Raw genomic sequence first — 19,885 nt, 5'->3', positions numbered from 1 at the left:
ACCACCACCAATCCTTACAAGGACTGCTTTCAGTAGGCCTGAATGGAGGACCTCATACTGTAGACCACTGGTTCCCAACCGGTGGTCCACGGACCACCAGGGGTCCACGAGAACTAAACCAGGGGTCCGCGAAACAAAGTTATAAAGTAAACCCATAATAAAATAATATTTATGCGGGTGCGCACGGATTGCGTGATCCCGCGTGCGGAGCGAGCGTGTGAAGGAGGGAAGGAAGGAAGGGAGCAGAGGGGATCCGGGCGCTGCCAGTGCGTGTTGCGTGAGCGCCAAAAGACAGTGGCGGAGTCCGATGCCCAATTGGCGGGTCGGCGGCGAGCAGCATGCAGGTGGCGGCGACCCGGGCGCTCATGGTGAGTGGCTTCTGGGCGTCCGGGGGCTCTGGCGAGCGACCCGCCGCTGTTGAGCGGGGCAGGGGGCGAAGGGGGAGGGCGGCGGCCCCATCAGAGCAAAAATGCACCCCCAGGTCCTACCCAGCTCCCGGGCTCCTTTCGGTGGGAGGCACTGTGAGTGCGGCGTTGCTTTCTGCGGCACCAGTCCGCGTCGGTCTCCCGGGGCGGGAGCACCACCTCTCCCCTTCTCCTCCTCCTCCTGGGAGCCTTTCTCTGCTCCTCTGTTTCGAACTTTTGCATGGTAGGGCATGCATATCTCCCCCCTCCCCCGGTCAGGATTTGTACTTGGGAATCGTGTTTATGGCAGACAATAAGAAAAGACTCTTTAAAAAAAATTTAATCGAAGGGCGGCGTTGGTTGCAGCCGCTCATAAAACAAAACAAAAAAATACATTAAAAGGTTGCGGAAACCCTTTTTCCAGTTGTGTGGTAAAAGGTGTTAATGTTGTAAAAACCTGGTATGCGGTGGATACAAACGAGAGGCATCAAGTATCCAAAAAATCTTGCAGCTTAAAAAGAAGAAATGCATTTTCATATTAATGAAAGTAGCCCGTGTAGCTCTGAGCAACAGTATTAGCCCCAGAATTGCCCAGCTTGTAAAAAGGATGCAAGCTCAAAAATCACATTGATTTTCAATTAAAGGTTCTCTATTATAACAAATATATTCAAATAGTATTCTAAGTTTAATGTTTAACTAACAGTTATGATTAAAGTTTATTTTTCAAATTCTCTGAATTTTTATTTTGAACCTTGGGGTCCCTGCACCGAACAAAAAGTCCTAGTGGTCCCTGGTAAAAAAAAGGTTGGGAACCACTGCGGTAGACTGAGGTTAACAGAGAGCAGTTTTCCTAAGGCCACCCGCCTCTGTCGCTGAGTGAAGACATGAGCACACAAAAGAGGTTCAGTTTTTCTCCAGTCACAAGTAGCAAAGTAGGAAAGATGCCATTTTGACAACCATATTAATTCACTTCTTATAATGTCATCTCTTTAATAAATAGGCATAAATAGCAAATACAAACACAAAAGTCTAGTTACCAAAATTTCAGACACACAGTATGATCACAGAATATTTAAAACTTACTCAAATAACCCTTTAAACTGCTGAGCAATAATACTGACAAAAAACAGAAGCACAATTTACCTTTCAAGTGCTACAATGTCCTGATTTCCCCCCAAAAAGGGAAATATGGAAAGTGCAGAATTGAAAACAACATCACATGTTTGTTTGAGTTCCTCAATTGGTATGATCCAAATCTCCTCAGAGTAGTGGTGGAAAAACAAGGGACATTCCTTGTTAAGCTCTTATCTCATGGGATGAATGTGATGCAGATGCCAGAGTGTCTCCATGAACTAAGTATTTTCTTCATTGTGCAACTCTTGCCGATTTGGATTACCCTTCAGATTCAGAAATTAACATGGAGAATCCCAACTGATCAAATTAAAGGACTGCTAGTAATTTCCAAACTGACTTCTGCTTCATTTACCCTTGACTTGTGGGAAACTTTCCTACAGTTACCTAAAAGTGAAAGAAGATGAGAATTACACATGTTTAGGAAGGCACTGGCAAACCACCTCTGTTAGTCTCTTGCCATGAAAACCCCAAAAGGGGTCGCCATAAGTCAGCTGCGACTTGACAGCACTTTACACACACACACACAGCCACATATTTGCATACAGTTTTCCAGCTTTGCCCCCAAACTGCATTCAATCTTTTCCCCCTTCAGAAGGAGCCAGGATGAGTTCAGGATGAAAACAACATTGCAAGTTTCAGAAGCAACAATCAATTAATAACTGTGTATACACACACACATACACACCAAAATATAATTCAGCATTTATAGTGCCATCCTAAGCAGACTTACCCTTTTAATACCATTGACTTCACTGAACTTAAAAAGCCCCTAACTCTGCTTAGGATGCCACTGGTGATGATACAATACTTCTAGATAGAATCCAGTGGTTTAACTTAGCTGGAACAATCCTGGTTACCCAGTGAGTGGCATAACATTGTGCTAACAGAGGTTACTTTTGTGATTCCTGCAGAATCCTCCTCCATGCTGTAGCTGCCTCCCCATGCTACACAGCATCCCATTCTGGGCCCTTGATCCTCCGAAAAAGCACTTGGGGGTTGAGGGAGGCAGAGAGCTCCAGTGGGTGGGGGAGCCAATAAAATGGTTTCTATGAACTGCTACATTGATGTAACTAGGGATTCAACCTCTGTTCAAAAATTAACCAAAAAGTATTGTCCTGAGATGCGGCCGCCAGTGGTGTTCTCGGAACTTACTCCCCCATCCACAGTCACCCAAGGCCGAGGGGACAAGGCCAAAGAAGAGTGGGGCCTGGAAGGGCGGCCAGACACTGTGCCATCAACGCCCCATCCGCCGCCAACGCCGGGGCAGCCGCAACCACTGGAAGGGCCGGGACCTGGGAGCCACCCTGGGAGAGGCCCCGGAGCCTGGGCAATGGGGATTATGGGCCCGGCAACACCAAGGCCATGCCAGCAGCACAGGAGCCTTTCCGATGGGGCCGGGGCCAACCAGGAGTGCAGGCAGTGAGACCACCTAAGAGCTGAGCTGCAGGTAGGCTCAGCGGAACCTGGAAGCTCTTCAAAAGACACCGGGGAGGAGATGCGTCCTTTTATGGACTTTGGGGAGGGGGACTCAGGTGGAAGGGGCACAGCCAGGCATGGGGCTTCCCCCATAAAAGCCAGTAAGGCGTGGAGGCTGGGGAGGAGGTGGGACTGCTGGAAGGCCTCAGCTATGGGCAACCAAGCAGTCACTGGGACCAGGGGGCCAGAGACCTCCTTGGGCCTCAGGTTCTGAGGCTGAAGAAGTGCCGGTGGCGAGCAGGCAGAGGACAATGGAGGGCCTGGATGGGGCTCCTCCAGGGCTGGCTCCTCACAAGTATATTCAAATTATGTTACTTGCAGGGCAATCAGAGAGATGTGATTTTGCTTAGAAGTCCAAACTGGAGCTTGCCTGACACGTGTTTTTGGGCTCCTCTGCCCTGCTGGCTGCATGGATGGGCTGCTGTGTCCTTCCTGCCCTTTCCCCTTTAGGCAGCCTATAGCTGGCTGGGGGGTGGGTAATTGCCGCTTCTCTAAGGTGATAGTGTGCCCACACACCCAGGGCCTATTTAAGGCCACGCAGAACTGCAGAACAGCCTTGTTGCCAGCACATCGAAGGGCAACCAGGATTCCAAAGTCCCAAAGCGGCAAGGCAATGAGCGGTGTGATTGGTGGCTTTGGAACATCACCCCTTGCATGCGAGTTGTCCCATCGGGCTGCGAGAGGCCCCAGTACTCCCGTCCCTATTGCTTGCTTGCATTGCGCTGACCAGGGGAGTTGTGTTTTTTGTAATTTTATTTGTTTTAGCATGTTTGAAAACACGCTGTTTTGGCAGCTTTTTACTGTGGGCCTGTTTTGGAAGAGTAAATTTGATTAGACCAAGGAATAATTTCTGCCTAACCCAAATGAATTGATTGGTTTAGATGAGAATATAAAATATATAATTTAATTAACTGATAATTTAAATAATAATAAAAAACCTTCATAAGAGGAAGCGTGATAGAGCAGAGTTATAACTGATTGGACAGTGTTCCGCTCCTTTATCTTGCACAAGTTCTGTGTGTGGTGTCTATTTATTGAACAATGCCTCCAAAACAAGGCAAGGCTCCTAACAGGTGAGTGGCCCCATCCGCTTCTGCGGGTAAAAAGGGAAAGTCACCTCCCCCAAATAAGAGAGCTAGGCCTGATGCAAGGGTTCCACCAAGTCAAGCCCCCAAGGACACACCAGGTAGAGCAGGGCGTGGGGCCCCTTCTACTCAAAGGGAACCCTTAAGGGCCACCGGGTGCAGGTCCCACACTGATGTAGCCTTTCAGAGCATCGCTAAAGTTCTCAAGTAGCTAAGTGAGAGGGTTGAAAACTTAGAGGCTGTTACCAAGTGCCTCCACACTTCCCAATGCTGACCCACAGGAGGGCCCTTCCGTGAGAGTTAGGGGCAGGAGGGTCTGGGCCACTGAGCAAGGTCACGAGTCATCACCCAGACCGTCTGGGAGTTTGGCAGTTTCCATCCGTGAGGCACCACTAAAATGAAAGGCTTCTGTGAAGAGTAAGTGGTCACATCGTAGATGGCATCAATCCAGCAGCGAGTTGTCGACAGGTGAGTCTTCCTCTGTTGAGGAATCTGTGCACACTTCTAAGCAGTAATGGATGGCAGCAGCCCGGGGCAGTTTTGCAATCAGGGCAGGAGGCCACCTCTGGCATTAAGCCTCCGACTTATTTTGATGCTGAGGACCCACAAGGGATACATTTGGCCAGAAAGGTGCGGGAGCACATCCTTGATGGCTATTATGTTGACATTATTACTCTTTTAAAACCCGATTCCGATGATGGTAAGAGTGGGATGGCCCCAAGTAGAAAAGGGGTCAAGGGTGCCGTGGCCAAGTGCAGTTTTATGGCGTGTTCATGGGGGTTGTTCAGGCTGCTTACACAGAAAGGGGCTGGCATTTGAGCAATCACATGTGTAATGTGTTGCGGGCCAGAGAAATAGCCGGGGGTGATGCTGCCATGGACTACGATGAGGCCCTAGCGAGCACACACTTTGGGATCTACTTGACAACAAGCTCTGGCTTTTATACATGGGTACTTGAGTAAGGGGCAAGTTTGATGCTGCTAAGCCTAGCAGGGGCACCTTCAGGAATGAGTCTAACCAGAGAGTGTGTTGGGAATATAACCAGGGCAGATGCCAGCGTGCTTGCTGCAAGTATAAGCACAACTGTGACAGTTGTTTTGGCCCCCATCCTAGGCCATCTTGTCCGCCCTCCTTCCTGGGAAGAAGGTGGCTGCCTCAAAAGGGCTGCTGGCCACCTTTTGAGCCAGGCACCTTCTTCCCAATGGTAACAGGAAGGAAGGCGGACCAAGCTCTGCCTCAAGTACTGCCACAGGAGCAGGAAAGTATCAACCCACCTGTCTCCAATGGTCTTACACTAGGCCTTACCCCAATCCGGCCCAAAGAAGACCCCAGTTGAGTATAGGCTTAACCAGCTGGCTTGCTTGCTAGAGATTTACCCTGACCACGCGGCAGCAAAATTCCTTTGGGATGGGTTTTCCTTGAGTTTTTGGATTCCTTTTATAGGTCCACGCCTCCCCTTTGAGTCTGCCAATTTACAGTCTGTGCGTGACTTGCCAGAAATAATAACAGCAAAGGTAGAGAAGTAGTGTGCACCTGAAAGGGTTGCTAGTCCATTCCCTTCTTCCCTGCTCCCTAACCTTAGGGTACCCCCCATAGGTGTTGTCCCGAAGAAGTCCCCAGGTAAATATAGATTAATACATCATCTATCTTACCCATGGGGGGGCCTCTGTTAACAACACCATTCCCACGGATTCTGAACTGTGCGCTATGCATCCTTTGATCGGGCTGTAGACATAATTTGGGCATGTGGGGCAGGTGTACTTATGGACAAAAGTGACATCTAGTCTGCCTTTTGGCTAATGCTGGTGAACCTGAAAGACCATTGTCTTAGGCTTTACACTTAATGGTTTTTGGTATGAAGACAATGCTATGCCAATGGGCTGCTCTGCCTCTCTCTCTCTCTCTCTTTTGAAATATTTTTTTATTTTTCACACTTTAATGATATTGTTCATATGGCTAATTCGGCCCTGAACAATGTCACACTAAGATCAAAATTTAAAAGGATATATATATAATAGATAGATAGATAGATAGATAGATATAAATATATATATAAAAGGAAGAATCAAACCGGCTTACAATCACCTTCCCTTCCCCACAACAGACACCCTGTGAGGTAGGTGGGGATGACTGAGCTCTCAGAAAGCTGTGACTAGCCCAAGGTTATCCAGCTGGCTTCATGTGTAGGAGTGGGGAAACCAACCCAGCTCACCAGATTAGTGTCTGCCACTCAAGTGGAGGAGTGGGGAATCAAATCCAGTTCTCCAGATTAGAGTCCACTGCTCCAAACCACCATTCTTAACCACTACACACTTTCTGTTGGTCTTCTATTTGCTGCTGGAATTGACATTTGGTATTGCCCTGTAGCAGCTTTTTAGAAACAACCAAGTTTTGTAGTTTATTTTCCAAACAGTACAACGCTCTTCCAGTTAAAGTTAATTATGACAAAATCCATCTGAAAGTAATGGAACTCACATTAGTCACAAAAAACTTGATTCAGTTGGATGCAACTAAATTCAGCTGTAACACACAGCATTTTTCCCATTTAGCTGTAAAATCCTTGAATCATTCATTGCACACAATCCTATTTCTATTCTAGTTTTACATTATACTCATTAAAAGATTCTCTGTAGCTTGCCACTGACAAAAATTACTCATGACTAACTCCTAGCATGCTTTTCTCAAAAAAGTGAACTCAGGCAAATTACAGTACAGGGATCTCAAAATACGAAGTATTTTAATTGAATACATTCAGTAATAAGTTATACAGTAATATCCAACATCAAATTCCATCATTAGAAAGATTTTTTATTATTCATTTTTATTAGATTTGTATTAGATCTATTAGATTATCAAAAACAAAAACAAAATGTAGATATAATTTAGAGGAAAAGCTATATGTGTGTGTGTGTGTGTGTACCGTATTTTCCGTGTATAAGACGACCCCATGTATAAGACGACCCCTATTTTTTTTAACCCAAAATTAACCCAAAATCAATATTTTAAACATCAAACAGAACAGTCTGGTCCACATATTTCTGTTCCTTTCCCCCTTTCTGGATCACTGCAAACAGCAGCCAGTTTGTACAATTCTGGACCCTCCTCTCCACAGTCTCAGCCCGTCCTGCTTGGACTCTCTCACTAGTTTGCTAGCTCTCACTGCCAGGGCTATCCGAGACTGCCGCTTCCTCCCTGGCCTGGGCTTGTGCTGCCTTTATGTAGGGGAAGTCCCTTCCCCTCCCCAACCCTGCCCCACCTGAGCTTACAAAGCCGGGGCCATTTCCCACATGGCCAGCCTTCTCCCCTTCCCTGTTCCTCCCCACCCTGTCTTGGGCTGCTGCAGCCTGTTCCACCCGCCCTTCTGCCCGAGCAAGAAGCCAGAGGGCCAGGTGTGGCCACCCCCATTGGCCTTTCCCATTGTGCTTCTTCTGCCTGGCCGCGGGGGTTTGTCTGGCCACAGCTGCGGCTCCGGTGGTGCCGCTTGCAACCGCTGCTTCTGCCATGCTGCGGGCCACCGCAGACTCCTTGCTGACCCACTGCGTCCCCACCGGCCTCTCCACCCGCACAGGGGCTCGCTTTGGGCTTTTGGGTCGGGCTCCTGCTGCCCTGCCCCCCTGCCAGGCCTGCCAGTAAGTTGGCCCTCCGCAGGAGCTGCCGCGGTGTGGAGGGGTGTGGTCGCGCATTCACCATCTGTGTATAAGATGACCCCCATTTTTGACTTTTTTTTTTACAAAAAACATTGTAATGTGTTGGGACTCTCTTCTTCTAAGTGGGGCATTGTCCTTCCATACAGGAAGATTCCTTTCTTAGAAGAAGGGTCCTTGGGTCTAACCCATCATGCTCATTTTGTCCTATTTTTCCCCATCTTGAAATTTAATCATAGTTATCATCAACAGTGTAAAATCTTAAAATTTGTCACATAAACATAATTTACAAAGCCACTGAATTTATAATAATGCCAATGTGTGTGTGTGTGTGTATGGGTTGGCCTCTTTCAAAATTGTATACATTTCCCCCAATAATCCATTCTCCTCCTAGCTGTGTTTATGGTTAATTTCTCAATTACCTCATTTGGTTAAGTCATTCTTCCTACATAAGTTACTACTTTTCCAGTTTTTAGCTATTGACATTTTAGCTGCATGCAGAAAGTTGCTAGTTGAGCTCATATAGCACATGGGGATTTTGCAGAACATTAGAGAATGTTTTTGAATAAGAAAGATTTGCATTGCCTTCTAAAGACTCAAACAAAGGACATAGGAGGGCTTTGGAGAGTACCTTACTATTTGGGCCATCACTGAGAAAGTTTGGTCTGTTACCTGGTAGACCTTACAAAATGACTAACAGTACGTAGAGCATGACTTCGTCTGAAGATCTTAGTGGGTGGGAAGTTGATATAGGAAGATACACCAACTTCTAATTTACTATGAGTAAGACCAGCCTGAGCAATGGTGCCTTATGTTAGGTAAATAAATCATGTGTGAAATATCTGTCATTCAATATGTGAACCACAGCCACCTAACAAAGATATTGAGAGCAGATAGCTGCTTTGAGAAATCAAATGATGGTTGGTTGGCAAAACAGGATAGGAGAGAACCAAATACGTAGTTTCTTACCTTTTTGGATGCACAGATTTGTGGATGCTTTTCTCCTTGCAACTTTAAAGACAAACACCGGTAGAAAAGATAACACCACCAAACAAATTGGAATAAATGAAATGAGAAATATTTTTTGATGCCCAGAAGCTGATTCGTCCACATAATCTGTAAACAATAAAATCTGATTTATTACTTTTACATATAACTTGCCCAATTATACCAAAACAGCTTGATTTAATCAATTTGGGATAAAAGCCCATTTCCATGATCATTGCTGTGGCAGCTGTCCTGTATGCTGTTCTATATGCTGACAGTGAGCTATTGCTAGCAAGAGTGCAAGAGGTTACGTGAAGGCAATAGTACAGCCAAAACTCTATGTGCACTGATATTTGGCCCACTCCTATCAATGCTTGACACCAGCAAATCCCAAAGCTATGATAAAAAATCTATATAAACAAAGTTCTTAGTTACCATTACCCCTAGTCTGCATCACAGTGGCTTTGCATGATTCTAGTTCAGGGATCCCCAACATGGCATCTGTGGGCACCCTGTCACCTGCCAATGTGTTTCCTGGTACCCAACTGTTTCTTTCCCAAAGCAGATCGCCAATCTTGGCTTTCCTTCACCTTAGTGGAATATGAGGTGCTTCAGAAGACCCTACTAGGCATCACCTTTGAGTCTGCAGGGATCATCCATTCAGACATAGGAGGATGCTTGGCTTGGACCCCCCCATAAAATCACACACACAAAACAGACCTTTTGTGATTGGTCCTACCTGCCAAGGCAGTCATTTTATGGTAGTGCTCACTACATGTCCTCAAAATACCAAAAAATGTCCATAAGCTAAACAGAGTTGGAGGCCCTGCTCTAGTTGTTTGCCATGTTGTGGTATGGTTATAAATGATATTACCCACCCTGAGCTGGCTTTGGCTAGGGAGGGAGGGCTACAAATTTGAAAAACAAACAAACAAATAAAGAAAACTGTTAAAGAAAACTGTAGACTAGGCTTTAAGGGGTACAATAATAAGTATGGTATAAATGAATTAAAAACTATTAAGTGGTATAATATAATGAAAGGATATCGGAGCAATTCGAAGACGGATTTTTAGTATAGATACTATTAATAAGTGGTTAACTATTGTAGAAAGTGGTTTGTCATATGGCACATTTTAGAAGGTTTGGAATGTTGTATATAAAGTGTTTTTAATGTAGTGTGCAGTGTTTGTATTTGTATTTTTGTAAATATAAAATAAAAAAAGAAAAAGAAAAAGAAAAGTGTGAAAATGTTTACTCTTTGTATTCTCTTCAGTCCAGTTCTATAAATCCATCTTTGCTAATACATCATGGCAGGTAAAACAGCAGTATTTTGTGCTTATCAGTGCTGAAGATAATATTTCAGGGAGTAGACTGATCGTCAGAGGTTTGCAGAATTACAAATACTCAAGTATGGATTAGTACCAACCTTTCTGAGCCTGTGGGCAACTTTGGAATTCTGACACAGCATGGTGAATGCAGGCTAAAAATGTCTGGCACAGGAGTAGGATTGCCAGTTCTGGGTTGGGAAATATCTGGAGATTTTGGAGGTGGAGCTTGAGGAGGGCAGGGTTTGGGGAGGGGAGGGACTTCAAAGCGGTATAATGCCAGAGGCTTTTTATGCTGGGATGTTTTCCTGCGGTCACCCCCACCGACTGCTTTGAACTTTCTTTTGATTATGCATGCCTTATCCAACTGTCAGAGGATGCCTTGCTCTCCCCGCACGTTTTGCCCGCATTTTCCAGATTGTGGCTAAAACAGCATATAGAAAATGCAGGCAAAATGTGTGGGGAGAGCAAGGCGACCTCTGATGGGCGTAAAAGGCATGCATAATCAAAAGGAAGCCCTGAAGCAGTTGGCAGGGGTGACTGCAGGAAAATGTCCCTGCATAAAAGGCCATAGAGTGCACCTTCCAAAGTGGCCATTTTCTCCAGGTGAACTGATCTCTGTCACCTGGAGATCAGATGTAATAGTGGGAGATGTCCAGCCACCAACTGGAGAGTGGCAACCCTATGGAGGAGGCAAAGCCAGCCACAAAATGGCTGCCTCCTGTTTGCCTTCAATCACACAGTGAAGAGCCTTGTGTTGTGGTGGCAGCTGCTGCCAAAGCAACATTTTTAAAAATCTGCACAGCCAAGAAAATTTCCAGTGACCAGTTAAAATCCAGTTGCTGGACAAAAGCCCCACCTGGCCACAACTATTTTCTAAAAACCTTTGTTGGGTGACAGAAAAGGTGTGTTGGCGAACACCATGGTGCCCATGGACACACAATGGAGACACCTGGATTATGATAAAGGTCTAGGAAATTTGAAGGAGATGTCCCGAGAGCAGAACTGGTAATTATGAGCCATAAAAGGAGACAAGGAGGGATCCACACAGTACACAGAAACCTTTGCGGATGTTAGGTCCAGTTTTAAGGGCTTAAGTGTCCACTCATTTTAAAAGCATTGTCTAGAAAAATGTTTTAAATAAATAAAACATGAGGAATAGACTTTTACTGTTATAGAACAAACTCTGTGATTTCCTTGAATCCAAAATCTACAATTAAATCCATGCTAATAGTTGAAGGTTGCAAAAAAGACCTGTATTTGTTTTGTCAATCTGAGTGAAGCAAAATGACTGCTGAGTTTGGCCAGGGTCATAACTCATCATGCCTGCCTTACAAGGCAGAGTAAGATTACCACCCACCTTCTGTGCTTCTCCTTAGAATGGTTGTGAACATTCCATCATATAAATGCAGTTCATTTGTTTCCTTAGAATATGAATATCCCTGAATGTATGTGTGTCAAACTCCTACATAAGCAAATGCAAACAATTATGTGAAATCACAGCTGAATTTTTACCTAACTGAAACGCTGATACATATGCTGAAGTTTTTTCATTCAGTTTTTTATTCCAGAACACACAGGTGTAGTTTCCACTAATGCTTTGTTTGACTCGTAGGGTACTGGTCACATTGAACAGTCCATCAGTCAGCTCAAAAGTAGTGTTTGCAATCATGCTGGTATTAGGATTCCTCCCATCATGCCAGGATACTTCAGCCAGGGGATACCCTTCTGACTGACAAATTAAAATCAGGCCCTCTTCTTCAGGATCTTTTATTTTCTGGATGTTTATTCTCTTATATGGTGCTGAGGAGAAGAAGTAGAGCACAACAACCTTAGAAAATTTTGCACTATTTTTGGGACACAATTTCATTTTACCTTCTGTGGTGTAATTCGTACTATCAATATTTAAAGAAATTATCATGTGGTGTCTTGAATGCTTTTATCCACAATCATAGCTGAGTGGTAACACGAGGCCCCCAATTCAATCCCTGGCACCCCTAGTTAAAAAACATCCCAGATAGGTGATGGGAAAGGCATTTCTCTGCCTTAAAAGCTGCTGCCAGTCAAAGGGAAAAAAATAGTGTGCTAGCAGAATGAGCAGCAATCTGATTCAATGCAAGGCATTGAACTGTACATGTTCATCACCATGGTAAGTAAGCTCACAGCATGAGGTAGAGCTTTAACAAGACCAGTTGCTAGGCAAAAAAGGTCATTCTTGAGAATGTTGCAAAAATTTTAAAAGCACCAGGGTATTTTAAGAGCTTTTTATACCTCATAATATAGGGTACTTCTGAGGAATAATACATGTGTTCTGAAATGTGTGTGTGTGTGTGTGCGGGAACACTTCTAAACACAAGGTGAAGCAACTATAACCTTAATTTAAAGCATCTGTGTTCTCAAATGAAGCTTTCATTTTAAAAAGACCTGATTGCACTATTGCAAGTAGGCAGCATTATTAATAATCAGAATCTTTACGTAGTTTTGCCACCATGGCTGTCTGCATGGTAGAAGGAGGAACCATGGTGGGGAAAAGCATGGGCCATCTGCCTAAGTCAAAGTGAGGTAATTGTGTAGGTTTCCCATATCACATCATACTTAGTTTCCTAGAAAAGATCTGAGTCACTGAAATAAAAATAGCACATGTACATGTTTCCCACAATATATCTGAGAAGTTAGTCCAAGTTCTTGAGGGTCAATGGGTTTGATGTTGTGTCTAGGAAGCTGATTTCATGCTCCTGTTGTGACCCATGTTGTTCTGTTATGCCAAGTGGAGAAATGGAATTCAAAGTATGTGTCCACCAACCTTTTACTTCCAAAGTAATGTACTTGTAATCAGCCTCTCCATAGTTAATGACACAAAGGAAAGAGCCTGCATCTGTGATCTTTACTTTGGTGATAATGAGCGCAGAACATCCCATTTGTAATTCTTCATGCAGTAGGGTGACTCTCCCTCTATAGTCTGGGTCTTGTAGCGTGAGGTTTTCCTGTCCCTTGTGGAGCTTGTAGATTTCTTTTTCTTCTTGATTTGGCAATATTCTTTTCCACAAGATGCTTAACATTTTAAAATTTAACTGAGACTCAACTGGAAAGTGGCATCTCAGTGTCACATTGCTCCCATACTCCACAGAGTACTGAGGCTGAAGAACTTCCACTGTGAATAAAGCTGAGGCACAAAAGCACAACATTAGCAAGGACTTCTGGGAGGGGCATCTCATCCCCCCTCCTCCACTATTTTCTCTTTCCTTTCTCTGAAAGCTCCCATAGCCTCTCCCCCTTTCCTGCCTCCCTCTCTCTTTCCCACACACCAGCCAAACTATCTTTCTATCTTCAGCTTTCCCTCCTTCCCTCCCCCTTGCAGCTTTTACCCCCTCCCAAAAAAACCTATAGCTCAATGGCAGCCACCTGGCCCAGTTGTGTAGTGGGGAACCAACAAGGACTTGCAAGGAGCACCCTCACTTTCTTCATCCCACACTATTTCCTTTTTTCTTTCCTCCTGCCAATGCCATATTCTCACATTCCCCTGCTTCTTACTCGCCTTCCCACCCCACCAATCAACCTACCTCTTTTTATTTGCCCATCATGTTTGGATAATGTGATATATATTTACTTCATGTATACCCTACTGTTTTCTGCAATGGGGGCTCAAAGCAGCTTATATCACTCTCCTCACCTCTATTTTATCCGCACAACTGTTTGAGGTAGATTAGGCTGAGAACATGTAGCTGGCCCAAAGCCACCAAGTAAGTTTCCATGGCAGACTGGGGATTTGAACCTGGATCTACCAGATCCTAGTAATGTTGTATAAGCAAAATTTAGTTTGGGCAGATATATGCTTGTGTAAAGGAAGAAAGCATTAGATATTACATTAAAATAAGTTAATGTTTAAAAATATTAGCAGTATAGAGAATAAGCTAGCAAGTAGAAAACAAAGAGACCATATATTAAGAGGGTAGAGATATGGCATAATATACTCTCTAAGTAGGATAGAATAATAGTATGTATGAGGTAGTTTTATCGAAATTTGTATTTCCACCCAGAATCTTTCTGTATTATTTTCTATTTTTACTTTCTGTTTACATATATATTGAAATAAAAAATAAAATATAATAATAATTTTTAAAAAGTTGCTTCCCAAAGCCCTAGTGTACTTCAGCAGATACTCTGAAATTTCCTGTTCTGGTGTTGATGCCTATTTCTCTTCTGGATTAGACTTGAGTCAAGATGGAGCAAGAATGCACTAACCTGCAGAGGGTGAAAGGGAAAGCTAGAAGGGAATAAAGGAACAGCACCTAATTAAATCATGCTAACTTGAGAAGACTGGGGAAGGCACTGGCAAACCACCCCGCAAACATAGTCTGCCTAGTAAACGTCGGGATGTGATGTCACCCCATGGGTCAGGAATGACCCTGTGCTTGCACAGGGGATTACCTTTACCTTTTTAACTTGAAAAGAACAAGAAATCCCAGGGAAAGGCTTGAGGAAATACGAGCCAATGCCTTGCCCAGAAGACTAGTGCTGAGAAGTGATCAGACCACAATCAGGAACTCCCAGTAATTATATTAGTGTGTCTTTGCCCACAAAAGAGTCTTTCACATTGCTCTAAGCCTGGACATATTGAAAACATCACCTACAACTAAGTACTATCTTGTTTGAATTTGTCCAAAGAACCTGCCACTTTCTGCCTTATTTTGTCTATCTTCTGTGAGTTATCTGGGCGCAACATGCTCCAGTCTGGATTAATTCCACTCCTCCTGCTGTTTCGAAGCCTAGCAAGGACAGAATCCTTCCCCAAAGCATGCTTGTGTCTGGCACCCAATATATGGTTCTACGTTCCCTCTTGGATTTACTAGCTACCCAGACACTGGAGCTTCACTACAGGTTTTGGATTCTCCACTGGATCAGGACTGGTAGCTATTCTTTAATTATTGTCGAAGGCTTTCACGGTCAGAGTTCATTGGTTCTTGTAGGTTATCCAGGATGTGTGACCGTGGTCTTGGTATTTTCTTTCCTGACGTTTTCCAGCAGCTGGCGAAACGCCAGGAAAGAAAATACCAAGACCACGGTCACACAGCCCGGATAACCTACAAGAACCAATATTCTTTAATTGCTTCCACACTGACCTTTGGCTCCATGACACTCTCCCAAACCTGCAGTGGTTTTTATTTTTGTTTTGTTTTGTTTCTGGATGTCATCAGCCTGCAATCATCCATCTTCCAGGTTTTCCCAAACATACCTTGGTACAATACTTTTGAAAAGATAGTACTCAAATAATTTTATTTATTTATTTATGTATTTTATTGGACCATGTTTGGTATCTGTACAGATGGGAAAGGTATAGATTTTCATATTCCCCTGCCCACATCTGCTGCTATGTCCCCTCATGCTCATCATTCTCCCCAGCATCTGTCTTTTTTAGCTGACTCCTGCCACTGAGCAACACTGAAGAGGGAAGGAGATAAGGTGCCCTTACCAGAGGGTGCCAGGAAGCCGTGAAAGAGGAGCTGAGTATCAGCTACAGCACTGTGCAGGCACACAGCAAATGGTAAGTTGATCATGGCACTGGCACGGGTGACAACATCATTTGCTGGTTCTGCTATCCATTCAATAGCTGTGCATCTGCATGGTGCTGCAGACCTGGGGTCTCTGTTACTCCCTCCTAATGCATTCCAGTAAGGGCACCACAGTCCCTTCCCCCTTCAGCAACACTCTGTGTCAGGAGCCAAAAACTTCTCAGGAACTTAATACTCCAGCCACTGTAGGTACCAGGAATATTATAATGTCCCTTTGCCAGTCTTCAAATCCAAGCTAGCACCTCTGTGGGTAGTAAGAAGCTGTGGCGGGAGGGGATAGTTTGTCCACATTGGGGTTCTAAGGCCAGTTTCATGGGTATGGGCTATACTCACATAGATATATGTCAGACCACATGCATTGCTTCAAACCAAAATGCACAATCCACTGGGAATGTCTCTTGCTGTGCGATGCAGCATTTAAACAAATGGAATTTGAGCAACAGCATCTATGTGCTCTTATGTATCATCCATTGAATGCAATGGGACTTGTGTCTACTCCCCCCTCCAACAGTTCAATAATTTTTTTACATTTCCTGCAAGTCTTCTGGTTTGGTGGACTTTTCCTGACCTTGGAATGTAGAAACTTGGGTTAGCAATCCAAGCCTGTTAGATTGTTTTGAACTCTTGGGCTAAGTCCAAGTGAAATGAACCACTCTCTGGAGATTTTCTGTTGAAAAACTATCCAAGAAAATGCTCTCACCTGTCATCAAATGAAGCTGGATATCAAGTAACACAACTGGCAGGAGCTTGTACATTTTCCTAGACATATCTAAAAGACAATGTTAGCTTCATAAATACTTTCAAATATATCAGCAGGTCAACACAAGCCAAAGTGCTTTGCAATGTTGTTGCTTATGAAAGCAACAATACCTAAGGCTTCATCATAAGAACTGGTTTGCCAGAAAGTAAATGGCGGTTTCCTCCTAAAGTACAATTTTAATTCAATATTGCATTCCTAAGGGCATGGACTGTATAACATGCTATTCAGTGGCAAAAAAAATTCATCCAGTGTAAAATTAATCCATAAGGTTCTGACAATTTAAGCATGATAGAGATAAAGCTAAAACCAAAAAACTTTCCCTCACCCAGCTCCATGAATATGTATCTGATAAGCCTTCGAGATGTGCACTGTATGCTGGGTTCCAAGAGCAGTTGTTCTAGAGCTATGCCATCTTGGACAATGAACATATTGGGCACTAATTCAGGGACACCCCCTTGTCACCCCCACAAGAGTCACATATACCAAGGGAGAAAAGTGGCATATTTTTATAACATTTTCCACCAGTAAATTACATGCTAACTTCCACCATCCAAGATAGGGTTCTTAGTCCACCTTTGTAGTAAGCTGGCCTTGCACTACAGGAAATGCAGGACTGAGCAACTCCCATCTTTGGTAGTTAGCATAAGACTATACTGATTCAGCCCAGGTGCCCAGCTTCTGTCCCATTAAGAACAAGCAACCACTGGCAAAAAGCTTCCTGATGCAAACAGAACCAACAAGCCCAACAAAACCAACATCAACCAGAGAATCCCATCAGGTCCACAGACCAATGTGTCACACCCAATACAACCAACGTTAAACCAGACCCAGCCAAACCAACTGAAGCAAGGGACACTGTTGCAAGTCCAACAGAAACAATGTCAAACCACAGAAGCCAATAAAAGCCAGGGCCAAAGTGGCAAGCCCAACAGAATCAATGCCAAACCAAAAAATCCAAGCTAAACCTACTTGGCAAGCCAGTACCAAGGCAGCCAGGCTCACCTGGCAACACGCACAGACTCATATCACTTCCCCAAGGAAGGCCTCAGAAAGTGAGAAGGAAGGAGTTTTGAGTACCAAACGTTTCCGTTCTCTGCAGTCTACTACCTATACCAGTGATGGCGAACCTTTTAGAGACCGAGTGCCCAAACTGCAACCCCAAACCCACTTATTTATCGCCAAGTGCCAATACGGCAATTTAACCTGAATACTGAGGTTTTAGTTTAGAAAAAACAACTCATACACTCACATATTTTGTGTTAAAAGAAAAACACAATAGCAGAGCTTTCAATGATGCAAACTTTTACCTTTCAATAAAAAGTTGTTTGTATTCAGCACCTCTGACCCACTACAACCCCCCTAGCAGTACAAAAGAACACTTGAAATAATTTAAAATTTAAAATCTAAAGTGTAAACCTGTTCTGGCTCAAAACAAGATGAGGGTCTCCCAGACAGGCAGGCAGCAGAATTAATCCAAGGCACAGACAGACCAGAGCAGCCAGAGGCTTACCATCAGCAGCACTCCAAAAAATCTTACCATGAAATGGAGTCGAGCCTGTTTTTTATCCAATTTGCCCATGGTCAGAAAGCTAAGGGGTATGAGAGAATCATTGTGATTGAACAAACAGTTACAGCTCCCCCTAACATGTGATCACATTTGCCTGGGAGGGATGCCTTGCTCCCTCCTGTTACCCAAGAAATCTGTCAAGTGAGGAAGAAACAGGCCTCAAAATACCAGTCCCAGGTAGTCCCATATATTCCTGAATATTTCTGGAAATATTTGGGGCCTGTATTCGAGTATTCCCAAGAACCCCAAATATCATAGGAGGCTGAAGTTGGTTCCCAGTTTGTTCCCTATTCCCAGTTCCTTATTCACATTTCCTAGTTCCTGAATGATATCCATCATCCAGATACCTGAGTATAACTGAAAAGTACTGATGAAGTATCCCCCCCAAGATATATTTGGGCTAGATATACCCAAATGCACATCTTTAATCCTTCTTGCTCAATACTGACCTCTGGTTAACATCAGCTCTACAAGGCCCTGGACAGAGGGGTATTTTCAACTCTGTTATTTCAAAGTGTCAAGGGTTGTACTCTGGACTTCCTCTTTGATTAGCACAGATGTGGCAATACTGAGCTACAGCCATTGGTTTGAAGGAATATGGACATCTTTCCTTGATTTTCCCCCCCTTTGCCATCAAGTCACATTTGACTTACGGAGACCCTGTAGACTTTACAAGGCAAGAGACATTCAGAGGTGGTTTACCATTGCCTGCCTCCAGGTCACAACCCTGGTATTCCTTGGTGGTCTCTCATGCAAATACTGTCCAAGGCCAACTCCGCTTAGCTTCTGAGATCTGACAAGATTGGGCTAGTCTGGGCTATCCTGGTCAGGCTTCTCTTGATTAATAGAGCAATCCTAAGGAGTGGGTGGGATGGGCCTGGGGATGGTGCAGCTGCCCCGGCCCCGAGTAGCTTGCTGTGCTGAGGCAGAAACAGAAAAAGTAATTTTAGAAAATCCCGTGAAACCCTTCCATGGAGTTTCACGGGGCTAGGCCTCCCTTTTTGCCAGCACAAGTTTGCGCCGGCAAAAGGGGTCATTCCCAGGAGCTAACTAAAGTCATCCCTGCCCTGGAAACATCCCCTTTGGTGCCGGTGTGAGCCCTTGTGCTGGGGAAACACTGCCGCGGTGGCTTTGCTGGTGCTAGTGGCCATGCACTGGCGTTAGTGCCACTTTAGCCGGCACAAGTGGCACTAACACCGGTGCAGGGATCACGCTAGCTCCAAAGATGTTTTGTCCCCTCTTCAAGATTGCTCTGCCCACCTTAATTATTAGATAAACCAGGTTTGTCACCACTCAAGGTCAATCTATATATTGCACTGCTGTGTATGTAATTGAGCCCCAATGCTTTTTCTAAAAGAAATTCCCAGCAAAGCAGGTTTGGGAAATATTGGAGAAAAGCCAGGGAAACCCCAGGAGGTGCACTAATGCACCATGATGCTGTGGGGAAGCAGGGGGAAAATCCTTCCCAACAGTGAATAACCAAGGCAAATAACCTGTGTGGAAACAGCCTCTGCTGGCATGTTTTATCTTCCATAAAGGGAGAATCCAATGCTGTGTCAAAAAATCTCTAAGCAGTAAAAGTCACCCATAGATTTTCACAAACACTGGGGACAAAAAAGCGTTCATCCAACAGAGTGTGATGCCTGCCAGCCCCAGAGGAGCATAATATTAACTTCTTATTCAGGGCCAAAATACATGTTATGTTTGACATGTATCAGAAGAGGACACTCGTAGTCAAACATTAGAGTGAGGACAAATCTTTCAAAATATTTTAAAATTTGCTTGTCACCCCTTATGGCTCTGAAGACTGTGAGGTGGAAGGAGGGTCTTCATGCTTCCCTCCCATGCTGTTTTCACCAGCAGACACATGGAGCCAGAGGAAGGAGCAAACAGTCCCCCTACCCGGAGCCATTTCAACTACCAAAATGGTACA

At 44.3% G+C, this 19,885-nt stretch overlaps 1 protein-coding gene across 1 annotated transcript; it reads right to left on the bottom strand.

Moving 5' to 3' along the window:
• Window positions 1–1,839: 1,839 nt before the first annotated feature.
• LOC130492922 (programmed cell death 1 ligand 2-like) lies at window positions 1,840–16,392 on the bottom strand. The gene is made up of 5 exons (XM_056866695.1): window positions 16,326–16,392; window positions 12,859–13,218; window positions 11,571–11,858; window positions 8,713–8,859; window positions 1,840–1,922 (listed from the first exon to the last, which is right to left on the bottom strand). The coding sequence occupies exons 1-5, from the start codon at window positions 16,390–16,392 to the stop codon at window positions 1,840–1,842; spliced, it is 945 nt and encodes a 314-aa protein (XP_056722673.1).
• Window positions 16,393–19,885: the final 3,493 nt, after the last annotated feature.

This window comes from Euleptes europaea, unplaced genomic scaffold (assembly GCF_029931775.1).
Source record: "Euleptes europaea isolate rEulEur1 unplaced genomic scaffold, rEulEur1.hap1 H_2, whole genome shotgun sequence".
NCBI classification, from domain to species: domain Eukaryota; kingdom Metazoa; phylum Chordata; class Lepidosauria; order Squamata; family Sphaerodactylidae; genus Euleptes; species Euleptes europaea.
This window is presented reverse-complemented; position numbering and strand designations above follow the sequence as displayed.

What these genes read in the sequence shown, in the direction of transcription:
- LOC130492922 (XM_056866695.1), bottom strand. Translation starts at nt 16,392, where the DNA reads ATGTCTAGGAAAATGTACAAGCTCCTGCCAGTTGTGTTACTTGATATC. An exon ending in CATTACTTTGGAAGTAAAAG is followed by an intron (nt 11,859 to 12,858) that starts GTTGGTGGACAC and finishes TCTTCTCCTCAG; the next exon opens with CACCATATAAGAGAATAAAC. An exon ending in TGTATCAGCGTTTCAGTTAG is followed by an intron (nt 8,860 to 11,570) that starts GTAAAAATTCAG and finishes TATTGTTTACAG; the next exon opens with ATTATGTGGACGAATCAGCT.